Consider the following 25,940-nt stretch of genomic DNA (forward strand, 5'->3'; position numbering starts at 1 on the left):
AAAAATATTTTCTCCTAGTCTTTAGCTTATCTTTTCATCCTCTTCACAGAGTCTTTTACGTATCAAAAGTTTTAAATTTTGGTGAAGTCCAGTTTTATCTTCTTCCTTTTATGGTATCAGATCTATGCTTTTGGAGTCAAATCCAAGAACTCTTTGCCAAATACTAGATTTGAAAGCTTTTTCTCATATGTTTTTCTTTCTAGAACTTTCATAGTTTTTATTTTATCTTGAAGTGTGTGATTCATTTTGATTTAATTATTGTAGAGAGTATAAGGTTTAGGTCGAGGTGGTTTTTTTTTTTTTTTTTTTTTTTTTTTTTTTTTTTTTTGAGATGGACTCTCGCACTGTCACCCAGGCTGGAGTGCAGTGGCGCCATCTCGGCTTACTGCAACCTCCGTATCCCAGGTTCAAGCAGTTCTCCTGCTTCAGCCTCCCAAGTAGCTGGGATTACAGGCACCTACCACCATGCCCGGCTAATTGTTTGTATTTGTAGTAGAGACGGGGTTTCACTATGTTGGCCAGGCTGATCTCAAACTCCTGACCTTGTGATCTGCCCGCCTCGGCCTCCCAAAGTGCTGGGATTACAGGCGTGAGCCGCCGCCTCTGGCCCTATGTACAGTTTTAAAAGCTCCCCAGGTGACTGATACATGGCTAGGGATGAGAATCATTGAACTAGATGATCAGCAAAACTGTTTCTGTTCCTGAAAATTTATGAAATCTTTTTCTTGAACTGTACTAGCACTAGATGTTAATTAGGGCTCTGAGGACAAGGGAACAGAATGAATTTGGCAAATGTGGCATGCTAAGGATCCTTTTTGGATGTTCATAATATAGACTTGGCTTAGACGTGGAGTTCTGGACACACCTGGAAAAGTGTCTGTATTTGGGAAGGTGTAATGGCATTTATCCCAGAGTTAAGAAAATCCTTCAAATTATGACCTTTTGTGGACTAGATTACTTTCTCATTCCCTTTGCATAAAATTCAGAATATGTGTATGCTTTTTGTTGGAAAATTAGTGATAAAAATAGTTCATTTTATATAAATTTCCTTTATGAGTTTTCTTAGATGTTATTATCATAGTGTGAGAAATACAAAGCAATGTAAATTTTAACAAAAATACCTTATAGTCTGATTGTAACTTATCTGTTAGTTGTATGTATTCTATTTTATTGGGAAGGGGAGAAAATGACAGTAATTTCTAGTATTAGGATAATTTGGGTACATGTAAAAAATCAGATAAATATTTAGGTGAGTTTATTAAGAAAAATATTAAATAATTGTGCAGATTTTAGAAGAGAGGACACAAATTGAGAAAGTAGTACATGAATTTATTTATTTGTTTATTTATTCTTAACAAATATTTTAGTGCTTTTTTTTGTGAAGGCACAATTCTAGGCACCTGGAATATTATTAGTAAAAGAAACTGCCCTTGTAGAGCTTACATTCTAACAAGGAGAATAGTCAATGAACAACAAATATAATAAATAAATTATATAGTATGTTGGGTCTAGTACAATGGGAAAAAGAAATATAGAACAAGTTATGAAGTTATGGAGCATTGGGAGTTCTGGAGGTTGGGAGAGAGGGCAGGTTTCAGTATTTAACAGGATAGAACTGAACTTAATGAAAAGAAGACATTTAGGCAAAGATATGAAGGAGATAAGGGAATCTTAGATGTCTGGGGAAGTGTGTTAAGATGATGGGAAGAGCCTGTGCAAAGGCCAAAAGGCAGGAAGATGTCTGATGTGTTTCCCTTCTAAATTTTTCAAGTTAATTACAAATCATTTATTAAATTCATAATGTGAAACATGTAAGTGACATTTAATGAACAAGCTGATTTTATAAATACTTTTTCTTAGGTGATAGAGAAACTCCCTAACTGGAGTTCACATTGGCTTATGAGTGGGCCCCAGATTATAAATTTTACTTTAAATACCTTTGTAATTCACTGGCCTGGTAGAACTTTCAAGGATTTCAAGATATCCATATGTCTTAGTTCTTGGCGTTCTGGGCTCTTTGGCTTACTCAGGCCCAAACATAGACTTAGGGCAGCCTTAGGTTTCCTTAAACTCTCAGAGTTAATTCTGTAGGCTAAGTGTTACTGGAAAATACTTTGAGAGTTTGTGTTGAAATCTTTTTTCTTTTAAGCCTTTTTTGCCCAGACTGAGTGCTTTGTGTTTAAGGAAAGAAGGAAAGAATGGTTCAAATAAAATAATTATTATTCCTTTGTTCTGATACGTTTTAAGTACTATTCTTCTCTCAAGGGTAGATTCCAACTTTTATTTCTCATGTGTAGCAGTTTTTTTAAAAGGAAGTTTAATTCCAGTTGTATTCTGTTTTTGCTAATTACTTGGGACCTTTATGAATACTAATTATGATATGGTACTGAGCTGTACAGTTATTCTATAAAGTACTATCTGGCCCCAAACTATTCTGATTTGATAGTTTCTAAGGTCTAATTTTATTTTATTTTTTTCCAGTATCTAATTTTAAATTTTATTCTGTATTTTCCTTCTGTATGAATTTGCCAATTGTCACTCCTTCCAATATTTTCCTTCCCCTTTCTAATTCTTTCCACAAATCTGTTAGTAATGCAGATAAAGATAAATAAGTTAATTAATGTTATTGGTCCAGATAAAGGTAAGAAAATAAACTTACCTTCTACTTAAATTATCCATAAGGAAAACTCCAGGTGATAGTTTGAGGATTTTAAAATACTTTTCAGGAAAATAAAATGGTTTTGATTATTTTTAAGATAATAGATTGAATTTTAATTTAATTATTTTTTCAATCCTAAGTTCAACTAAAATGACACTTTAAAGTTTTTTTTAATAACCTCTTTTTCCTTTACTCAGTAGTAAAAATGGAAATGAGTGATTGTTTAAAAAAAGAAGTGCCTTTGTATTGTTTGTGTGGGTTGATCTTCTAGTGAATTTATAGGTTATTCAGTGTAAAATTGATTTAGTTAAGAAGTTATGTTTTTGCTTAAAAAGTAAAATATCAGCTGGAAATAGACATGATTATATATTGAAACCATTTTTTAGGAAGGACCTCTAAAAAAAGGAGTTATAAAAATGAAAAGTAAAACAATAATTTGTAAGTTTGAATATAAGCCTAAAGATTCCTTTTCAGTTGGGTTTGATGGCTCATACCTGTAATCCCAGCAAGTTGGGAGGCTGAGGAAGGAGAATTGCTTGAGACCAGGAGTTCAAGACCAACACAGGCAGCATAGTTAGACTCCATCTCTCCAAAAATAAAAAATTAATTGGGCATGGTGGCATGCACCTGTAGTCCTAGCTACTCAGGGGGCTGATGGGGGAGAATTGCTTGAGCCCTGTAGTTTGAAGCTGCAGTGATCATGGCACTGCATTCCAGATTGGGTGACAAAGTGATACCATCTCTAAATTAGATAAAAAAGATTGCTGTTTGGTCTTACTGTTGATAAAAATCCATACATGCTAGGTGTTATTGGGGTGGGGTTTCACTTTAAGTTTACTTTCTTCTTTGTGGTGTTTCCAATAGTATAAAATCAATTATTTATACCGAATCTTGAACTTGAATTTAGGAATATCTTTATTAAATCATGCTGGAAATATGCAAGATAAAGATTCATGGAGAAAACTAAGAAAAAGTATAATTTTTGATTTTTCAGTTAACTAAGCTTTCTTATTCCTTACTAGCTTGCCTTTGTTTCTTCTTGCATCATGGAACAAAACCTCAAAGATATAGACTCTGTCTCTTTTTAAAATCTCTTCTGCTTCCTATTATATGGTTTATGAAAAAAGAAAAAAAAAACCTAGAATTATTTTTGAAGCACTCACACCAAATCAAGAAATATACTAATGTGTGTTTCAATTTCAAGTATTTTTTCCTCTTGTACCTGAGCATATAACACAATGCAGTACAATACACAATAATGCAGGGTGTACCTGAGTTCTGTTTCTCATTTATGAAATATGGTGACCATTGAGATGTTTCATGCCTAAGGCATCTTGCTTTTTCAGATTCTTTCATTACCATTAAAGCCTTTTTTTTGGCAATTAAAATAATGACATAAACAATTTAGAACTTGTTCCCAGATTTGGAAGAAAAGTATAAAACAAGGGAGTTGGAAGTCTAATTTAAAAGCAAGCAGATAATGTATTTGGTAAACTATTAGGTGTGTCCGTTTAAGTGATGTTTTATGTAGTTGTGTGAAATCATTCAGCAAGTTACTTGTAGCTTTATAATGTTTAAGGATGCTTCTTAGTAAATAAAGCTGTCAAGTATCTTAAGTTTTTCTTTTAGCTTTAGAATAATAAAATTTGCTATAATTAAGAGATATTAATATTTTGTCCCAATAAGTTTCTATTTCACATGAATAAACTGTAAAGGCAAATTTTAATATAAAAACTTTTAATTATTTTGAGGGACAGTAATCTGTATTTTTGTTTTATTTTTTAATATAAAGTATTTATTAATGTTGATTACAAAGCACATAGTTTTCAGAGTTTGATTTTACAATCATATTTGTTGTTTTAAATCTTTTTTTGATGCATGGATTCCATAAATACTTAAAAATGTTCATATACAGATTTAGATTTTGCACATTAGAAAACATGTTGATACTTCTTAAATTCCAAAAATAAGCTACCAGAATCAAGATTAATGTTTAATAATTTAAATTTGTTTGTGCATATGGACTTTACTATTTGAAGAAATTTTGAAGTGCAGTGTCTTTGATACCTAAATGGGAGGCTTCACACTCTTTATTTGGCTAGGTGAGAAAACAGTTAACTTTTAAGGTACTGGTTTACTTACTTGATAAGGACTTCTCTCTAACTCTCCACTGCAGAGATGGACAATGCAGGAATTTGCTTCATTATCCAGTTTTATTTTGGAAAATCGTCATTTTCTTTTACAAAAAATATTATTGCTCCTTAGAGTCCGTAAAGCATTTTGCCCTCAAAAGCCCTATTGTTTTTCATACATTTAAAAACTAATAATAATAAATATAGCCAACTAATGAAATTATTGGTGGCGTAAACATCATTTTGCTTTTAAAAATTATGCATTCTACTCCTATATTTAAAGTAATGATTTCAGTGTTAATAAGAACTAACAAATGTGTACTCAGACTTATGAGTGTCCATGAAAAATCTCATCCAAAGCCATAAAGTTTTAAATATAATACTAGTAGCTACCAGCTTCTAAAAAAATTCATTTGCTGATTTTATTATTTTACCCCTTTGTAATTTAAATGCCTTTATTTAAAAGTTTAACTTAAGGATAATGTAAAGTATATAGCATTTTAAGATTAGATGGTGTCCAGAACATATAGTCCAATGAGTTAGCCCAATGTAATTGGAGGAATTATTAAATGACACTGACCTCATTTCCTTTAGAACAATGAAAATTAATAGTTTCACATTTTATTAGGCTGATATTCCAGATGTAGTGTACATTTAATTAAGTGTAGTTCCTTTTAGTTATGGTATGTGTATCTGTTTTTTGTCGAGAATTCTTTCTAGTTTTACAGTTTTCCACATGTTTTCTTTCACCATTTATGATTTTTTTTCAAAGCAGAGCTATAAGGACTTAAATCACTTTAGCATGCAGCAAAACAGTTCCCATTCAAACAATAAACGCCGTTTTAAAAAGCCTTTAGATCTTCTGTCACTTCATAAATATAAATGTATAAAAATGTTATGCAGTTGTAGTGCCCACCTGCTAATTAAATGCAGATTTTCTCAAACTTGTTTAAAATCTGTCTATTTGTTTCAACTCTGTCTCTGTTCAGAATACATATGGCCCTTGTGAAACTAATTATGCTTATGGAGCAGCTGTTAAATTTAGTGCAACTAGTTTTATCCAATATTTTACATTTTAATTGATTACCTGTGAAGAAATTAGCAAATTAACACTTATTGTACAGTAACTGAATGGTCTTTTATGGTTACTTTCTGATTTAACAAGGGAACCAGGCACTGATGGAATAAAGACATTTCTAGGATTTTTAGATAGGAAAGTTATTGGTGGACCTTGATTATCTGGTGTGAAAATTTAGGAAGACTGATGAGTGATGCCAAGCATCTGTGTGTTCTGTATCTTAAACATGAGAAGCAGATTGGAAAGCAATAGCTTTTTCACAGAATTTTGGTAACATATGGGCTTATCTGGATCTAAGAAGTCTTTGAAGATCTTTGAACTTGACTAAATAACTTAACCTTTGGCATAGTGGGTGGGTTATATGCTTTTTTAGTGGGGAGGCACTGTCTTTCTGTGTTTCTCTTTTGCTTTTTTCCCATTCTTCCCAATTCTACCCTTAATATCTTTTCTTAAAAATGGGGAGACCAGAGATGATGATTGGGAATTTGTAAGGTTGATACCATGAGTTCCAAAATATTTAGTTAAATGGATCTACTTGTGATAAGATAGGGTTAAATCTTTTGATAATATTTTAGAAATGAGTCTGTGTAAATCTTTGTTTTATAGATTTTATTTGAAAATGATACTGCAATCAGATCTCATTGGCAGTATGTCATAGTTGAAAGGATGTGGACAAACCTGAGATTCGATTTCAGTGTTATCACTCGTTGACTCTGTGACCTCTGAACTTTTAAGAGTCCAGTTTTCTCAAAGTAAAAACAAAACAAAACAGCTGTCCCCCAACAGGAAAAAAATATCCAAAACACCAAAAGGGATGATAACAACAGCTATTTGTTTAAAACTGGAGAATTGAGTGAGATAAAGTACATAAATATAGCTTGCATGCTTCTTAGCACATAGCTGATCCTTGGTAATAATAGGGGAAAGTGTTATGCCCTATCACGTCGCTAAATGAGACATATACTAAACAAGCATATTATTATACATATTTTAGAGCATTAACTATTATAGTAAAGGGGAGATTGGTTTTGATTTTTATTTACCAGCTTTGCATTCTGATAGCTCAATAGTAAAACTTGATATGAGTTATAGGTCCAAACAAATGTTTCTGGCATTTTGATAAGATATATTATTCAATTGAGCAATATAACTAGAATTACATATTAGGAATATACAAACAACCCCTCTTTACAAACACTTGATCTACACAGCAAGTAGAGGCTTGAGCCTCTGCCTCTGGTAAGGACAGTTGACCCTGGTTTTACATTTTAGAACATTTGACACTTCTCTAAGACAGATGAGGGTCAGTAAATACTCAAAGCTGAAAAATACCTATTTGCTTAATTTGTCTTAGTTAAAATTCAGAATGTTTATATTTTTCCCCCCAAAATAGCGTTGTTGCTGGTGGGTGTATTTGTATAAGGTTTCAGGTAATTTCTGAATAGGTTTATATGGATTGGACTGAAAAACTGGCCACTGTGATTTTTATGGTGAGTTTCAAATAACAGATATATAAATGAAGGTTCAAATAATTTTTTTAACCTTTAAATGGAGAAAAATTAAGCATTCATTGAAGTAGAGAATAGTATAATAAACTCCCATGTAGCCATGAGATAACCTCATCACGTTGCTATACTTTACCAATATCAAGGCTTATTTTTCGGCTTTGTTAGGATGAGTCTAGGATACATTTTTTCTGGCTAATTTTGTTCTAGTGTTAATACTTGACTCTATGCAATGCCTTTGGTAGAAGGTGTCTCCTGGCTTGTGGGAACTCTATTTCTCCCCCTGTGTGATGTTTAGGAATTTTTCTGTTTTCCAGTATATTTTTCCCTGGTTCCATGAAATTTCACCTCACATATTTATAGATTAGAACTCATCAGAAGATCTAGGGGACGCTACTTCAGATTTCTGTATTCCTCTTTCCATCAAACTTCCTTCTGTTTGATACAATGCTTTGCAAATCCTAGTAACCTTGATCTACCTGAAGGTCTGTCTCTGTCTCCTTAGCTCAGCAGATCCACCAGGCTTTTGTTTAGGTTCCCTCTTCCTGCTCTGTGGTCTGGAAAGTTTCTAAAGGCAGTAAACTGAGGCACACCTAAGGTTCCTTTATTTCCTTTTTTGGGAATCATAGTCCTAGGCTGCCTGTTGCATAGTATCTGAATCAGTTGTTTCATACATTTTATCTGCTTTTCTAGTTGTTTATGGTAGAAAGATTATTTTCATAGCTTTTAACCCATATGGGCAAAAGGTGATTTAAATCTAATATCGATTTTTTTTTTGTGATTTCTTTTTTAAAACATCATTTCTATGAATAGTTTATCAACCTTATTAATCTTTCAAGAAATCAACTTTGGTCTTTCTTGATCTTTTGTTTCATTATTTTTTGCTTCTTTTCTCTTTATTTCTTTCCTTTTACCTTTTGAGTTTACTTTTCTGTTTTTTTTCCCCTTTGAGATGGATGCTTAGATCATTTATTTTCAGCTTTTATTCTTTTCTTATTTGTGCATTTATAGCTCTATAAATTTTCCTCTGAGCTGTGCTTTAGATATATTCTACAAATTTTTGATGCGTTATATTTTAGCTTTCATTTGATTCACATATTTTAAAGATTCTCATTGTGATTTCTTCTTTCCCATGGGATACATAAACATGTATTACTTAATTTCCAAACATTTGGGGATTCTTCTAGTTGTCTTTTGTTTATTGTTTTCTTCCTTAATTGTACTATAGTTAGAAAACATAATCTGAATGCTTTCTAGATTTGAAAAGTGTTGAGGTTACCTTCGTGGCCCACCATATAGTTTATTTTAAGAAATATTATAGGTACATTTGATAAGAATGAGTATTAAGAAGTTTTGAAGTATAGTTAATAGGTAAATTTAACCATGAGTTCAAATCTTCTGTGTCTTTACTTTCTAAATTTACAAATCCACAATCAAGATTCTGCCTTTAAGTTTTGTTAACTTCTGCTTTACATATTTTGAGGCTTTTTTATTACATATTTATAAATTCAGGAATGTTAGATTAATACACGCTTTTGGGTTTACCCTTATCATCAAGGACTGTCTCTAATAGTAGCCTTTATTTTGAAGTCTGCTTTATCTGACATTGGTATGGTTTCACCATCTTTTTTTCTTTTTGTTAGTGCGTGCATGATCTTTTTTTCTCTGCCTTTACTTTGAACCCTTCTTTGGTTTAATACTTAAGATGTTCATTTTGAAAGCTGCTTGTAGTTTGTTGCCTTCAGTTGGATAATCTTTCGATTGTATTATTTAGTCCATTTATATTTATTAATTACTGATCTATTTGGATTTAATTCTACCATCTTATTCTTCGTTTTCTATTTGTGCAATCCATTTTTTCATTTTTTTCTACTTTCTTCTTTGGACTAATTTTATTTCATTTTCTTCTCTATTAGGTGACTAGTTTATATTATTTTAATTATACCTTCAGTGACTTACCTAGAAATTGTTGCATGGTCTTGACTTATATAAATCTAACGTAAATTACTACTTTTATTACTTTTTGTTTTTCTGTGGTTTTGATTTTTGAAGGATAGCTTCGCTGGAATACATGGCCAATGGGATGTAACATGGCCAACACACTTTTTTCCCTCTTGAATTTCTCAAAAAAAAAAATTAAAGCCATTGTTTTGCTGTGTATCATGCAGTTGAGACTGATATCAACTTGTCTTTCTTTGTTAGTGACTTAATCAGAGTATTCTTTTTCCTTTATCTTTAATGAGCAGTAACTTAATCAGTGTATATCTCAGGGTTAATTATGGGTAGTTTATTTCCCTGTGGTGGGCCCTTTCTACATGTGGATGGCTTTAGTTACAGGACTGTTCTTGCATTTTGATTGTAATAATCTTTTACCTTGTGTTTTCTTTTGGAACCTCAGCTAGTTGGTTGTTCATTGTATGCCTCTTCTTTCTATAACTTTTTTCTGAAATTTTCTACTACTTTTGTTTTCTTTCTCTTGGCCCTTTTCATCATTAACATCTATGTCTCTTATTATATGAGCATGTTGTAATTTAATATTCATTTCTAGGATGACTTATTTTAATTTGTTTAGTTATTTTGTTTTTATTTTAAATAAATTGAACTTTTTCCTAAAATCAGATAATGGTCATTTCATATCTCCCTGTTTGTCTATTTTTGTCCTGGAATTTTTTTTTTTTTTTTTTTTTTTTTTTTGCTTGTTTCTTTATGTTTGATTCATTTTTCGAGTGCTATGTTATAGTCTTCTCTATTTCATGGTTTTTGGTGAGATATATTTACATTTTTTGAAAAATTTTGATTATTTCTCTTATAGTTGCTTTGTATGGCTGTTGGATTCTCTTTTTATGTCATTCTTGATAATTTTCCTGGATCAGCAGTAATAATACTGTGAATGGACTGAAGATTTCGTATGACTTTAAGCCTTCTTGAGTGGCACTCTATTGTTTAGTATCGTGAGGTGGAGTTTCTTTGTTTCATTTTATTAGAAATAGGGTCTCGCTCAGTCATGCAGGCTGGAGTACAGTGGCTCACTCCAATCTGAGCTTACTGCAGCCTTCTTTTTTTTTTTTTTTTTTTTTTTTTTTATTTATTATTATTATACTTTAAGTTGTAGGGTACATGTGCATAACGTGCAGGTTTGTTACATATGTATACTTGTGCCTTGTTGGTGTGCTGCACCCATCAACTCGTCATTTACATCAGGTATAACTCCCAATGCAATCCCTCCCCCCTCCCCCCTCCCCCTCCCCATGATAGGCCCCGGTGTGTGATGTTCCCCTTCCCGAGTTCGAGTGATCTTATTGTTCAGTTCCCACCTATGAGTGAGAACATGCGGTGTTTGGTTTTCTGTTCTTGTGATAGTTTGCTAAGAATGATGGTTTCCAGCTGCATCCATGTCCCTACAAAGGACACAAACTCATCCTTTTTGATGGCTGCATAGTATTCCATGGTGTATATGTGCCACATTTTCTTAATCCAATCTGTCACTGATGGACATTTGGGTTGATTCCAAGTCTTTGCTATTGTGAATAGTGCCGCAATAAACATACGTGTGCATGTGTCTTTATAGCAGCATGATTTATAATCCTTTGGGTATATACCCAGTAATGGGATGGCTGGGTCATATGGTACATCTAGTTCTAGATCCTTGAGGAATCACCATACTGTTTTCCATAATGGTTGAACTAGTTTACAATCCCACCAACAGTGTAAAAGTGTTCCTATTTCTCCACATCCTCTCCAGCACCTGTTGTTTCCTGACTTTTTAATGATCGCCATTCTAACTGGTGTGAGATGGTATCTCATTGTGGTTTTGATTTGCATTTCTCTGATGGCCAGTGATGATGAGCATTTTTTCATGTGTCTGTTGGCTGTATGAATGTCTTCTTTTGAGAAATGTCTGTTCATATCCTTTGCCCACTTTTTGATGGGGTTGTTTGTTTTTTTCTTGTAAATTTGTTTGAGTTCTTTGTAGGTTCTGGATATTAGCCCTTTGTCAGATGAGTAGATTGCAAAAATTGTCTCCCATTCTGTAGGTTGCCTGTTCACTCTGATGGTAGTTTCTTTTGCTGTGCAGAAGCTCTTTAGTTTAATGAGATCCCATTTGTCAATTTTGGCTTTTGCTGCCGTTGCTTTTGGTGTTTTAGACATGAAGTCTTTGCCCATGCCTATGTCCTGAATGGTACTACCTAGGTTTTCCTCTAGGATTTTTATGGTATTAGGTCTAACATTTAAGTCTCTGATCTAACTCCTAGAGTCAAGTGATTCTCCTGCCTCAGACTCTCAGGTAGCTGAGACTACAGGCATCATTTATGATCTTGTTTTTGTAGATCTCTGAACTTCAGTACCTTGTTTCCTAGTTTTTCTTTATCACCAAGCCACTGGTGGACACCTTCCTTTCCAAAGCAAATCTCTTTCCTAGAGTGTAGGTCCTTAAAAAATTTCCTCTTATTTTTATCATCTTAGTTGGAGTTTAGTAGGGAGTGAAATTAGGTATCCATGTTCAAAATGTCATCCTGACATGGAATCCATGTTATTTTTATTCAATGTGTAATTATTTAATTTTAATTACAGTTTTGTTTTATGGTAAATGTAGTCTTTATTTATAGGTAGGACTTAACTGAATAGACTACTTGAAGTATTGTAGTTTTCTTTTGAAAGACAAAATATTAGGGTATTTGTTTTGATTACATGTGTTTAGAACTTATTAGCCAATTAAGAAACTTGACAAATTGTTTTTTTAGGGCAGTAATTCATTTTATGTAGAGATGTTGCAGGGACTTTTCTTATTCTGTAGATATTGAAAGCATTTATCTGGTATAATAGGACATCTTGCTGTCCATTTATTGCTTATATATTGGATGTTCTAGAGTGACACATTTTTTTATCAAATGTTTCTTTGCTTATAATAGATCTCCATATTGACTTTGGTACTCTAGAGACTTCTAGAGTGATTTATCAGAAATATATTTATTTAAGGAATGAGGAACAAATAAGTCTTAAATTTTAATATGGTTTCTTTGGCTTTTTGTTTGTTTGTTTGGTCTGGGTAGGAAATCTTTTTACTTTGAACTTCTACTTTCTTCTTGATGAGGACCATTCTAATTTGTAAGTAAAGTTACTTAATAAAGTAAATGGAGTTGTTCATATGTCCAGGATGTGAGTTTTATTCAAAATTGTGTAAAGTCAATTCTTATGACAACTAAGAAGTTAACAGCTTAGTTTATTTCAATTTGTGTTTGGTTTCATGGTGGTTTTTAACAACCTTTAATAAATTTTTTTCTCTCTTTGTTTTTGCGTTTACTGTCTTTTTCACACGTATTTTCTTCAGAGTCACTTTTTGCTACTTGCAATCTATAAGCATGATTAAGAGGCAGACAGTGTGAGGATTAAAACAATGAACATTAAGACACAGAGGGCAGGGGGAAGGTCCAATAGCTTATACTATGCATACTGTGCATACTCTGATGTTTTAAAACTTACTACTTTATTTGAATTTATCATCATGTGACTTGACTTATAGATCTGCTATTGCTATCACAGTTTATTGAGCCACACCAGCAACATCTATAGAATATACCAGAATTTTCAAGACACGAATTGCTTGTATGAAGATGTAGGGTGAATAATGAGCACAATTAGTTTGGAAAATGGCAGGCATATGTTTTCTATAGTAGAGTCCTTGTGTTAGGGAAAACTGTGAGATGGGTTTGGAGATAACTGAGCTTGCTTAATTAATTGGTAAGCTGGGAAAAGTAGAAGATTGGGAAATAAGATGCTAGGGAGGGTTGGGTAGATAGTACTTGATAGAAGACCTCACTGCTAATTGCAGTATCCCATTTTTCTATAATGGTGATAGAAATGTGATCAGACTCTACTTCCTCTGGGACAGTGCCAATTAAGCCCTGTTGTCTTCATGTTATAGTACCTCCTTCAAGACCTACATATCCCCCAAATATTTCCTTTTATCCTCCAAAGGCTTCAAGACTTAGATGATAGGTGATATGGTCTTCCTGTTAATAGCAAACCGCTGAAGATCATGTATTTGGCTGCCGAGGGTTATCTGTGAAGACAAGGATTTTAGTCCTTCAGATTATTATTATTCACCTTCCTATATAAAAGACATACATTGAACCTTGAGCGATTCTTACGCCAGCCTTGAGATTTTAAAGGTCTCTCAAAATCAGAATGCTATGGTATGAGGGAAACATATTTCATATGCTTCTGATTCAGATTTTACAAATTCACTCAAATTAGTACCTTCCTCAGTTAACTTCTTTCCTAGTGCCTGCCTCCTTCTCCCAAATCACTTGTGTTATTTCACAACTCAGGTGATATTATTTCATTCTCATGGTAAGGTAAATATTATTGCCATTTTGCACATAAGGAAACAGAAGCTCACAGAGGAAATAGCTTGTTCAAGGGCACTATCATTTGAGGATTTCTTTATCTTCTAAATCTGAATGCGTATGTAACTTTGAGCATATTAGTAACAGATACATTTAATTTTAAGGGTACAATAAAAATACGATTTTACCAAAATCCACCTCATCTGGAGCCAAAATGGTGTATATTTTGTCCAACAGTATATATTTTTTTTAATAAAAAGAGGCAAATGAGTAAGAAATGAGCTTTTGCTGTTACAGATTTAGTTTAAAAATAAGCCATAGAATTGTATTAATGTTTAACTCGCCTATCTTTTGTTACTCTATTTTCACAGTTAATTGCCAGAATCATATTTTGGTCCTAAATAATATAGAACCAAATAATGAAAATATTCTGTATGTCTGTATGCACATAATGTATTTATAGTGGCTGAGGTTATCACAAAAAAGGCTGCCTTCCATTTATATTGTTATTGCTTTTTTTATTAGAAAACTTAAAAATTTGATTATTACTCAGAGATTTTAGTAATCTGTTAAAATTTCCACATATTTACACATAATAGAAAATTTAATCAGAAAGGAATCAGGTAACATCTGTGGAGACAGTAAGTTGTGATGATAAAATTTTGATATAGAAAGATACTCGTGTCAAAATTAAGGAATAGTCAAAGAAACTTACAGAGCAAATGGCAGAAATTTCATATTTGTAAATTAGGACAATAAAATAATTACACTTATGTTAACATTAGCAGCAATAAATATTATAACTGCAGGTTGATGTAGTAGCTCATGCCTATAATCCCAGAACTTTGGGAGGCTGACATGGGAAGATCACTGGAAGCTAGGAGTTTAAGACCAGCCTGTGCAAAATAGTGAGACCCCATCTATATAGACATATGTACATACACACACACACACACACACACACACACTCTCTCACACACAGAAAAAAAATTAGCTGAGCATGGTGGCACGCATATGTAGTCCCAGCTACTTGGGAGGCTGATGCGGGAGGATCGCTTGAGTCAGGGAATTTGAGGTTGCGTAAGATATGATCATGCTGCTGCACTCCAGCCTGGGTGACAGAGTTAGACCTTGTCTCAAATAAATAAATAAAGGAATGAAGAAATGTAGGAAGGAAAGGAAAGAAGAAAAGAAAAAGGAAAGGAAAGGAGGAAGGAAGGAAGAAAAGGAAGAAATTTCTTAAAATCACATTAACAAAGTTTGTGGGTTTGTGATCTAATATTCTTCTTTATTTATTAAGTGAACCCATTAGAGATGGACAAGGACAAATGTTACTGCTGCTGAAAGCCATGTAATTCTCTTAAAGACTTACATATATCCTGATACAGTTTGGCTCTTACATATATCCTGATACAGTCCCCACCCAAATCTCATCTTGTAGCTCCCATAATTTCCATGTGTTGTGGGAGGGACCCCATGGGAGATGACTGAATCATGGGGGCGGATCTTTCCCGTGCTGTTCTCGTGATAGTGAATGGGTTCATGAGATCTGTTGGTTTTAAAAATGGGAGTTTCTAGCCCAAGCTCTTTCTTTGCCTGCTGCCATCCACATAAGATGTGACTTGCTACTCCTTGCCTTCCACCATGATTTTGAGGCCTCCCCAGCCATGTGGAACTGTAGGTCCAATAAATCTCTTTCTTTTGTAAATTTCCCGGTCTCAGGTATGTCTTTATCAGCAGAGTGAAAATGGACTAATATATATTCTAAGTATCTAGGATGAGTTCATGTGATGTCTCCATCATCCACATTCTTTATTCTTTGGTAATTTGTATTGGTTGTTTGTATTTGCTCTTTTTCTTTCATTTGATCACTTTAGCTGAGACATTAATTTTATTGATATTCTCAGGGTACCAGATTTTGGCTTTTTTAGTTTTTTCTTCCATTGATTTTTCTCTTTAGTGTTTCCTTTCTTCCAGCTACTTTGTGTTTATAGTGCTTTGCTCTTCTTTTTGTAGCTTCTTAAAGTGAAACCTTAGGTAATTGATTTTAGATATTTCTTCTTTTCTAATATAAACATTTAAAACTATAAATGTCTCCCTAAACATTGCTTTAGCTGCGTCCCACAAATTCTCATATGTTGTATTTTTCATTTTCATTCAGTTCAAAATACTTTTAAATTTCCTTTGTGCTTTCTTACTTGACTCATGGATTATTTGAAAGTATTTTATTTGGTTTCCATATATCTGGAGTTTTTCTGTATGTCTTATTGTTAAATTCTAATTTAATTCTGTTTCGGTCAGATAAACATGTTCTGCATGATTTCTACCTAGGAATTGATCCTTTGATTATCATGAAGTATCCATTTTTAATTTGGGTGATACTCTTAGTTTCTGAAGTCTAGTTTATGTGATATTAATATATTAACTTCAGCTTTCCTGTACTTCCTGTGTATATGATGTATATATTTTTAGCCATTTATTTATTTATTTATTTATTTATTTTGAGACAGAGTCTCACCCAGGCTGGAGTGCAGTGGCGCTATCTTGGCTCGCAAGCTCCGCCTCCTGGGTTCACGCCATTCTCCTACCTCAGCCTCCTGAGTAGCTGGGACTACAGGTGCTAGCCACCAGGCCCAGCTAATTTTTTGTATTTTTTAATAGAGACGGGGTTTCACTGTGTTGGCCAGGATGGTCTCAATCTCGTGACCTCGTGATCCGCTCACTTCAGGCTCCCAAAGTGCTGGGATTACAGGCGTGAGCCACCGCACCTGGCCTAGACATTTACTTTTAACCTATCTGTGTCTGCTTATTTAAAGTACATATTTTGTAGATAGCATATAGTCGTTGTTCTAGATGGCATACAGTATTGCTTTTTATACCTTTGACAGACAGCCTTTTTACAATATTTTGTTTATTAATATCTAATGTACTTATGATATAATTAGTCTATCATTTTATTATTTTATGTATTTGCCTTCTTTTTTTCTTTTTACTTCCTTTCCAGCTTCCTTTTGGATTAATGAGTATTTTTAATAATTCCTTTAAAATTAATCTATTGACTTTTTAGCATACTTATTTTCTTCTTTTTTTAGTAGTTGCTGTAAGGATTACAGTGTATGCTCTTAACATTTCAGTGTACTTAGAATTATTATTTCACCGTTTAATGTGAAATATAGAAACCTTTTAACAGTATAGGTTTATTTACCTGCCCCATGCTTTATTCTATAGAGATTATTTGTATTATGTCTACCTTCATTATAAACCTTAGAGTAAAATACTATTATTTTTACTTTGAGCACTTATATGTGTTTTAAATAAATTAAGGGAAATAAACAGTTTTTGATACTTACCTATTTATTTACTTTATGGTAGTCTTCATTCCTTCCTAAAGATCCACGTTTTCATCTGTTATCATTCCTTTTTGGCCTGAAGAACTTTCTTTAGTATTTATTGTAATGCAAGTCTTCTGTTGATAATTGTTTACTTTTCCTTTGTCTAGAAAATGTCCTTATTTTACTTTCATTTTTGAGGGATATTTTTGCTGGGTATAAAATTCTAGGTTGACCTGTTGTTTTCTTTCACCATGTTAAGAATTTCGTTCCGCTGTCTTCTGATTTCCATTGTTTTTGATAAGAAGTCAGTGGCAATAGTTGGTATCATTGTTCACCTGTATGTAATGTGTTGTTTTTCCTCTGAATACTTTCAAGATTTCTCTACACCTTTAGTGTTTTTCAGTTTGACTATAGTATTTCTAATCATGGTCTTCTTAATATTTATCTTACTTGGTTTGTTGAACTTCTAATAAAGAATCTGTAAATTTTTCTTTTATTAACTTTGGAAAATTTTTTGCTCACCACTGAAAAAACGTTTTCTGCTTCATCCTCTGTTTTCTCTATTTCTGGGTTTAAATAAGCTTGTTAGGCATTTGAATCTTGTCACACAGATCCCTGAGGGTCTTTCTTATTACAATCTTTTTTCCTCTTAGTTCTTCATATTGGGTAATTTTGATTGATTTATTTGCATGTATACAGATTCTTTCCTCTGTTATTACCAGTGTGCTTTTAATCTCATCCAGCATAATTTTAATTTCAGAGACTGTGTTTTTCAGTTACAGAATTTTTTTTTTTTCCATGTTCTGGTATTCCTATTGAGATTGCTTAATTTTATATTCATTATTAGCCTAGTTACACTTACTGCTTTAAAATCCTTATCTGCTAACTTTAACATCTAGTTTAATCTCAGTTGCTTTTCATATACTGTCTTTTAAGAATAGAACACATTTTTTGTGTTTCTTCATTTATCTAGGAATTTTGGGTTTTTATCCTGGACAAAGTGAGTATTATGAAAACTCTGTTATTTTCCTCTGAAAAACATACTTTTGTTTGTTTATTGTTTTGTTTAGCAGGAAAATCACATGGTTGGATTAAAAAGGCAACAATTCTGTTTTTGTTGTTGTTTGTTTGTTTGTCTGTTTGTTTTTGAGACGGAGTCTTTCTCTGTCACCCAGGCTGGAGTGCAGTAGTACAATCTGGGCTCACTGCAGCCTCCACCTCCCAGGTTCAAGTAATTCTCCTGTTTCAGCTTCTCGAGTAGCTGGGGTTACAGGCATGAGCCACCACGCCCAGCTAATTTTTGTATTTTTAGTAGAGGCGAGGTTTCACCATGTTGGCCAGACTGGTCTCGAACTCCTGCCCTCAAGTGATCTACCCGCCTTGGCCTCCCAAAGTGCTGGGATTACAGGCGTGAGCCACCGCACCCTGCATGAAGATGAAATATATTTAATATTCAGTAAGTGGAAGTGGATCATCATAAAGGTTGTCTTCCTCATCTTCATGTTGAATAGGCTCAGGAGGAAGAGGCAGAGGAAGGGTTTGCCTTGCTGTCTCAGTGGTGGCAGAGATGGAAGAAAATCCACCTGTAATTGGATCCATGAAGTTGAAACCCATGTTGTTCAAGGGTCAACCTGGGTTGTTTTTAAAAATTATCTGTAGGATTGTCAGTCTGGTAGTTTTTTTGTTTTTGTTTTTGTTTTTTTTTTAAATCAATGCTGTAACCAGAACCTGAAATAATTACCTCTTAGTATTGTACCATAATGCATTTAATACAAAGAATAGCTGGATTGGAGTGGATCAATATTTATATTGGAACAATTAGAAATAAGACATAAACTTGAATAGATACGGAAGCAAAGATTATAGAGAAAAGGAAAGCCCTATCCTTGTAGATTAAATTAGATACATTATTTGAGGAGATGTGAATAATTAAGACTAGATTTGAACCTTTAAGGCAAACACTTTTTAACTGCATCATTATTTACTATAAAGTTAGCATATATATTTCCCGCATATTATTTCAAGTGAGAGCATTTACTCATAAAGAATCATATTCAGGTGCTTGCTTCACATGGTTATTTAATTCTGAGTCCACAACTAAAACTAAGTAGTTTTTTTTTCAGATAATTTAAAAGAGTATTTACTTTTCATAATACAAATTATACAGTAAGTTTATTTAACAAAATCTGCTTACCATAGGTCCAGGTCAAGACCTCGTCTCCGTTCTCATAGTCGTAGCAGTGAAAGGTCCAGTCACAGAAGAACGCGTAGTCGGTCTCGGGATAGAGAACGACGTAAAGGCAGAGATAAAGAGAAAAGAGAAAAGGAGAAGGACAAAGGGAAGGACAAGGAATTACATAACATCAAACGTGGGTAAGTTGAAGGAAATCTTACCTGGTAAGGACTTGGTGATTCCATGGTGATGTTCAAACTACATTTTTGTTCTCTGAGGTTTTTCTTGTGACTCAGTTGCTATAAGAGTAGAAGAAAATGCAACAAAAAGAGAGAATACAGTAGAGAAAGAAGAAAGGATAAATCAAAATAGTTATCTCAGATTCTTACTGTGGTACATTTTCATTTCTATTTTTATTTAATATAACAGTATTGGAATCGATATAAACAGCAATATCAAAGTTTAGTATGTTAGTAGAGGAAAATTTGCCTAATTCTGTAGGAAAGTTTCATATTCTGTTTCCTTTGTTCTGAGTATGAACTTAAAATTTGAAGACTACTTAGTGATTAAAAATGTTTATTTCCTTATTGTAAAGCTGTTAGACGAAAAGTATAAAGTTGAAACAGAAGGAGGAGACCATGTGATTTACTATTGTTTAAGCCTTTTTGAAATATGGAATGGGAGCTTGAGCAATATTAGGGTGTATGTGTGTGTAAGGGTGAGTGTGTCTGCTTATAAGGTCTGGATTTTGTTTTTCATAGAATTGTTATTATTAAAACAATGAGATTCTAGTTTTGTCAGTTTAGAGACAGAACTTGAAATCCACTCATAAGTGTTTGTCAAATTAGAAAACATTAAAATGAAACAATCTTTTTTAACAGAGTAAATTCACAGCATCTTGTTCGTTTTATTCAAAATTATAATTGAGGTCTTTTATTCTAAGAAGTAGAATCTAATGTTGGAATTTATCCTCTTGTCAGTCTTTCAATGTCTTGTGTGAATATATTTATTTTAACACTTCAATATAAATGTGTTTATCTTTAATGTATTAGTTTTCCATGTTTAAGAGTTTACTAGGATTGTAGTTATAGCATCCTGACGTCTTGATTCTATAAAGAATTATTAAGTTTATTAAAAGATAGGGAATTCCTTCCTCATTCCTTTCATTTTCACAGTTGTTTGTTTATTTTTTATTTCCAAATTTATAGTGATGTTATATAAATCTGCCTAGATTGTTGGCTTTTAAGTATTCTTTAAATGTTAAATTTGTGGTAGAGTTTGGAAGAGGATACCATTATTATTATGTGACTTTTGTTCGCCTGATCATCCCACAACCACTAATGTACAGTGATCAATTATGTTCCTGTAAAATTCTGAGTTCTGTCCTCTTGTAGTTTTAAGGATTGTGAAATGTTACAGGAGAGGAGTTAGAAGTTAGATACCTGTCTGTAAGGGTGGGGAGGCTGAGCTAGCCAGCACTGGTAAAATGGAATGAAGGCAGAAAGTGTTTGGGGGAAATCTCTTGGTAATGGGAGAAAGTCAATAGGATGATAAATTCGAAGGGAGGATTTACATACAGTAGGGTTCTGAGTCTGGAAAATATGCTTGATGAATACAACTTGTCAATCAAGAAACTGCCTTGCTTCTGATTCCTTTTAAAATTTTTTCTTCTTTTGGTTTTGTTTTTAAAAATTACATGGCTATGGAAGAAAACTATGATTTTTACTGGTCATTAAATTTTTACCTTCCACCTCACCAAATTTTACTTTTTTAGAATAATACTTGTGTAGTTGCATAACATTTATATTATGTAAAATATTACATGGGGGATTTTAAAGGTAAGAAATATGAGAAAGTGAATAAAACAGGAAGGTTAGATTGTGTTAAAAAATGTTCTCATATGGTAACATTAATCTTGAATATCTAAGGCAACTTTACAGGTTAGACTCATCTCTCACTCATAGTTGATTGTGTTCAAGTGGACCAATTCCTGGATGGCAAGTTTACAAGATGATAGTGTTGTATTTGCTGTTATTTCTTAACATTAATCTCAACAAAGGCAATGAACAAAGTCAAAATAAGAGGTGCAAAATAAAAGGGCACCAGGGACTGATGCCAAAAAACTGTGGCTAGTCTGCATTATGGTTTTAGTGGGCCATAGTAGAGGGTAGTGTTGTGTTAGGGTGCCCTTTCCCCTGCTTAGTGCTGAGGTGTGCACAGATTCTTATATTTCCTAACGCTGATTTTTAAGCCATTCTGGACTTAAGATCTTTTGTATCACTCAGAGCACCCAATGTACATGTTAATTTTTATCAAATATTTAATATTTAAATATTGATTATCAAATATGCACATTCATTCATCTGTTTACTTGTTCAGTCAACAATATTTAAATGCCTTCTACTTGTCAGGTACTGTGTTAGGTAATAAGGATATAAATGTTAGTGCCGGTACTGCTTGGAGCTTTCACACAGGTGGGAATATAAACATGTGTAGAAGGGAAGATATGCAAATGATTATAGTAAAGTCAGATGAATTTTTCCAGTAGGAAAAGTAAAAAGTAAAACTGTACCAGTTAAGATGCTTTGGCTATAACAAAACCTAACTAACAGTAGCTTAAATTACACCAAGGGTCAGCAAACTTTTGTAAAGGGCTAGATTAGGGGTGTCCAATCTTTTGGCTTCCCTGGGCCACATTGGAAGAAGAAGAATTGTTTTGGGCCACATATGAAATACTCTAATGATAGCTGATGAGCAAATAAATAAATAAATAAATAATAAAATAAAACCACAAAAATCTCATAATGTTTTAAGAAAGTTTATGAATTTGTGTTGGGTAACATTCAAAGCTGTCCTGGGCTGCATGTGGCCCACGGGCTGCAAGTTGGACAAGCTTGGGCTAGATAGTAAATAATTTAGGCTTTCTGGATCATTTGGTCTCTGTTGCAACTACTGAACTTTACAACTATAGGTTATAGTAAGCTAACAGGCAGACTGTATTTCAGTAAAACTGTTTATAAAAATGGGTATCTGGCTGGATTTGGCTCAAGAGTTGTCATTTGTCATTTCTGGCTTAAACTACGAGTACACTTACAGCTAATAACGAGCAGTTTAGAGATAAGCAGTCTGAGGCTGTTTTTATACTTCTCACAGGTCAGTCTAAGCATCTTGGCTTTCATTTTCAGTCTTGACACCTTCTGGTTGAGAGAGATTTCCCTCCATAAACTTCAAGCTGGTTGATCTTAACTAGTCCCTGTGTCAAGGAAAGGTTCTCAGATGAAGTGATGTTTACATTTTGAAGGAAGAGAGGGGGAGGAATGATCATGCAAAATGAACTTCAAATAGAAAGGTGTGGAGGCATCAAGGTATGTGTGGTACAATTTGAGGGACTGAAGTCTAGTGGGGCTTAATTTAGAGTAGAAGATAAATAATGATGACAGATGATTATGAGAGGGCTTTGAGTATGCAGTTAATTCTAGAGGCAGTGGGATGCCAATGTAGAGTTTCAAGTAGAGAAATAATGTGATTGGGTCTACATGGGGTATGAACAAAATGCTTTACTCACAATGGATGTAAAAAGATAAGCATCGACTGGGCGTGGTGGCTCACACCTGTAATCTCAGCACTTTGGGAGGCCAAGGCGGGTGGATCACCTGAGATCAGGAGTTTGAGACCAGCCCGACCAACATGATGAAACCCCGTCTCTACTAAAAATACAAAAATTAGCTGGGCGTAGTGGTGCGTGCCTGTAATCCCAGCTACTTGGGCGGCTGAGGCAAGAGAATCACTTGAACCTAGGAGGCGGAGGTTGCAGTGAGCCAAGATCACGCCATTGCACTCCAGCCTGGGTAACAAAGTGAGACTCCGTTTAAAAAAAAAAAAGATAAGCATCTAACATTTTAAAGGTATTTTTTCAGTATCAGAAATTTTGCTAAGCCTTTGACATATATTATCTCATTTAATAACCTGATAAATAGGTGCTTTTATTATCCTATTAATATAGATGAAGAGATGAAGGTGCTTAGGCTTATGGTCGTGAGCTAATAAATGGCAGAGTTAGGCTTCTAATTCAAATGGACTGACTGTCACCTGCCTCTTAACGACACACTATCCTCATTTCTTTAGTAATCCATAATTATTAATGATGAACAAGAGAGTTTGAGATCAAGTGATATACTGTTGTTTAAATATTCCTAGAAAACAGTGAGAGAGAACTGAAAGAATTTTCTGTACCATATTTTCCCCTGATCAGCCCAGAAATCTCATTAGTAAAAGATTGATCCCTTCTTTTCTCCCTCTCTCTTCGTTTCTTAGTTTCCCACCTCAGCATTTCATCTATTTAGAATTATATTTAATTATCTTCACAGACAATTCCTGGGCGTTAATTAAGTTTATTTTAGTGATGGTTTCATTAGCTATCTTTTTTCCAAGTGGCTTTAAAAAATTTGTGGAGAGAGAGAGGAAAAAGGATTTACTAACATTTAAATTAGGACTTATGTATTAATTCATTGTGATTGTGCAGTGCATGACAAGTGTTTTAGCTTGTGCTAAGTAACCTAAGTGCTTTTTCACATGAGAAAATAACCTATGTGCAAAATTAATAGTATTTAGATAGATGGATAGATAGATAGACAGACAGACAGATAGGACACAAAGTATACATTTATAAAGCACAAAGCAAGAACAGTAAGTAGAATAATGGTAAAACAAGGTAAAGAGTGTTTATAAATTGGGAAAAACAAAACAGGAAAGAAAGGAATGCTCAAGCAGGAATTAATGAGCTTGATAATGAGGGAGAGTTTATTTATACTTTTGAGAAAAAAATGCAAAATCAGATAATTCTGAAAAAACTTTTTTAAATAACAGCTAATTATAGTTCTGGAAATTCCTAGAACATTAAAATCGTAGAATATGTCTTATAATGTCACAAATTGGCCCATTCATTTTATTTATCTACTGATTTAGGAAGACCCAATATAAACTGGAAAGGTCTCAGTAGTTTATAGGGACTAAAAGATGCCTTTCCTTATAACACTGTGTGAATGATTATTATAAGAAAGACACCGAGTCCTGTCTGAAATTTTATCAAGAATGTTTAATGACTTTTAATGTTTTATATTTATAAAATTTAGTTTCTAAGAATATTTTCTCTTTTAAACACTGATACAGATTTTTCTTGTTTTTCATTTTCCCCCTAGATTTAAAAAATAAATATTTATCTTATCCTTAGAAAATTCTATTTTTTAAAAGTAAGAGCAGTTTATTAAGAAAATAAAGGAATAAAGAATGGCTACTCTGTAGGCAGAGCAGCTGTATTTCTTTTCTTTTAATTTGTAATTTTTTTTTTTTTTTTAGAGACAGGGTCTCTGTTGTTCAGGCTGGAGTGCAGGGATGTGATCATAGCTCACTCCAACCTTGATCTCCTTGATCTCCTGGGCTCCAGTGATCCTCCCACCTCAGCCTCTTAAGTAGCTGGTACTGCAAGTGTTCGCCACCAAGCATGGCTAAATTTTTATTCCTTATTTTTTGTTGAGATAGAGTCTCACTATGTTGACCAAGCTGGCCTCAAACTCTGGATCTCAAGCAATCCTCTGGCTTTGACCTTCCAAAGGATTATAGGAGTGAGCCACAGTGCCAGGCCCTAGATCATTACAGTTTTTATAAGGGATAATGTCTTTGCATTATGAGAACAGATTTTTCTTAATAGCAGAGTTGTTAAGTTGAAATTGGATACAACATTATTTTGTTAAACTGTTATTGAGAGTCAACAATCAGAACTATGAAACTTGTCATGGCATCTCATAATTGCAATTGATTTGATGATGGTGAATGTTATACATCCTATCTAAGTCTTCTGTGGATTAACATATTATTGGACCTTCTTTACCTACATCTTGATCCAAACTACCTAACATGTAGTTGACTGCTATAAAACATTTTTAAAATGATGTCTTTGAAAAGTTAGTTGTGAACAAATATGTAAGTGCCAGTGATGTTCTACTATTCATTCTTTTTTTTTTTTTTTTTTTTTTTTTTTTTTTTTTTGAGATTGAGTCTCACTCTGTCGCCCCAGCTGGAGTGCAGTGACGCTCCAGCTCACTGCAAGCTCCGCCTCCCGGGTTCACGCCATTCTCCTGCCTCAGCCTCCTGAGTAGCTGGGACTACAGGTGCCCGCCACCATGCCCGGCTAATTTTTTGTATTTTTAGTGGAGACAGGGTTTCACCGTGTTAGCCAGGATGGTCTCTATCTCTTGACCTCGTGATCCACCCGCCTCGGCCTCCCAAAGTGCTGGGATTACAGGTGTGAGCCATTGTGCCCGGCCTTTACTATTCATTCTTAAATCACAGTGCCATCCTTAAAAGGGGAATTTGGATGAGATTGATTTAAATCACCAGATAGGAAAATTTGGTTTAAGGCAGTTGTTGCCTACTGCTGTGGTTTGAATGTGTCTCCCAAAGTTTGTGTGTTAGAAACTTATTCCAAAATGCAGCAGTGTTGGGAGGTGGGACCTTTATGGGAGGTGGGTCTTCCTTCATGAATGGATTAATGCAGTTATCAAGGGAGTGGGTATGCTATCATGGGAGTAGGTTTCTTATAAAAAGACTGGCTTCCGCCTCCTACATGCTCTTTGCCTTTCTTCTTTGGGATGATGCAGCAGGAAGTTCATCATCAGATGCTGGCCCCTCAGTCTTGGACTTCCCAGCATCCAGAAC

General features: G+C 33.9%; 2 protein-coding genes across 6 annotated transcripts in view; both read left to right on the forward strand.

Moving 5' to 3' along the window:
- Nucleotides 1-25,940, forward strand: part of MLF1 (myeloid leukemia factor 1) — a 919,514-nt gene that overhangs the window by 513,415 nt on the left and 380,159 nt on the right. The gene's annotated exons all lie outside the window — the stretch shown is intronic.
- The window catches only part of RSRC1 (arginine and serine rich coiled-coil 1), a 405,306-nt gene that overhangs the window by 61,833 nt on the left and 317,533 nt on the right, over nt 1-25,940 (forward strand). For all 5 annotated transcript variants that reach the window (XM_050779881.1, XM_050779882.1, XM_050779884.1 and 2 more), the window contains one exon: nt 19,253-19,426. In XM_050779881.1, the coding sequence (XP_050635838.1) occupies nt 19,253-19,426 (174 nt within the window). The remainder of the gene's footprint in view (nt 1-19,252; nt 19,427-25,940) is intronic.

Source organism: Macaca thibetana, chromosome 2 (genome assembly GCF_024542745.1).
Source record: "Macaca thibetana thibetana isolate TM-01 chromosome 2, ASM2454274v1, whole genome shotgun sequence".
Classification (NCBI taxonomy): Eukaryota; Metazoa; Chordata; class Mammalia; order Primates; family Cercopithecidae; genus Macaca; species Macaca thibetana.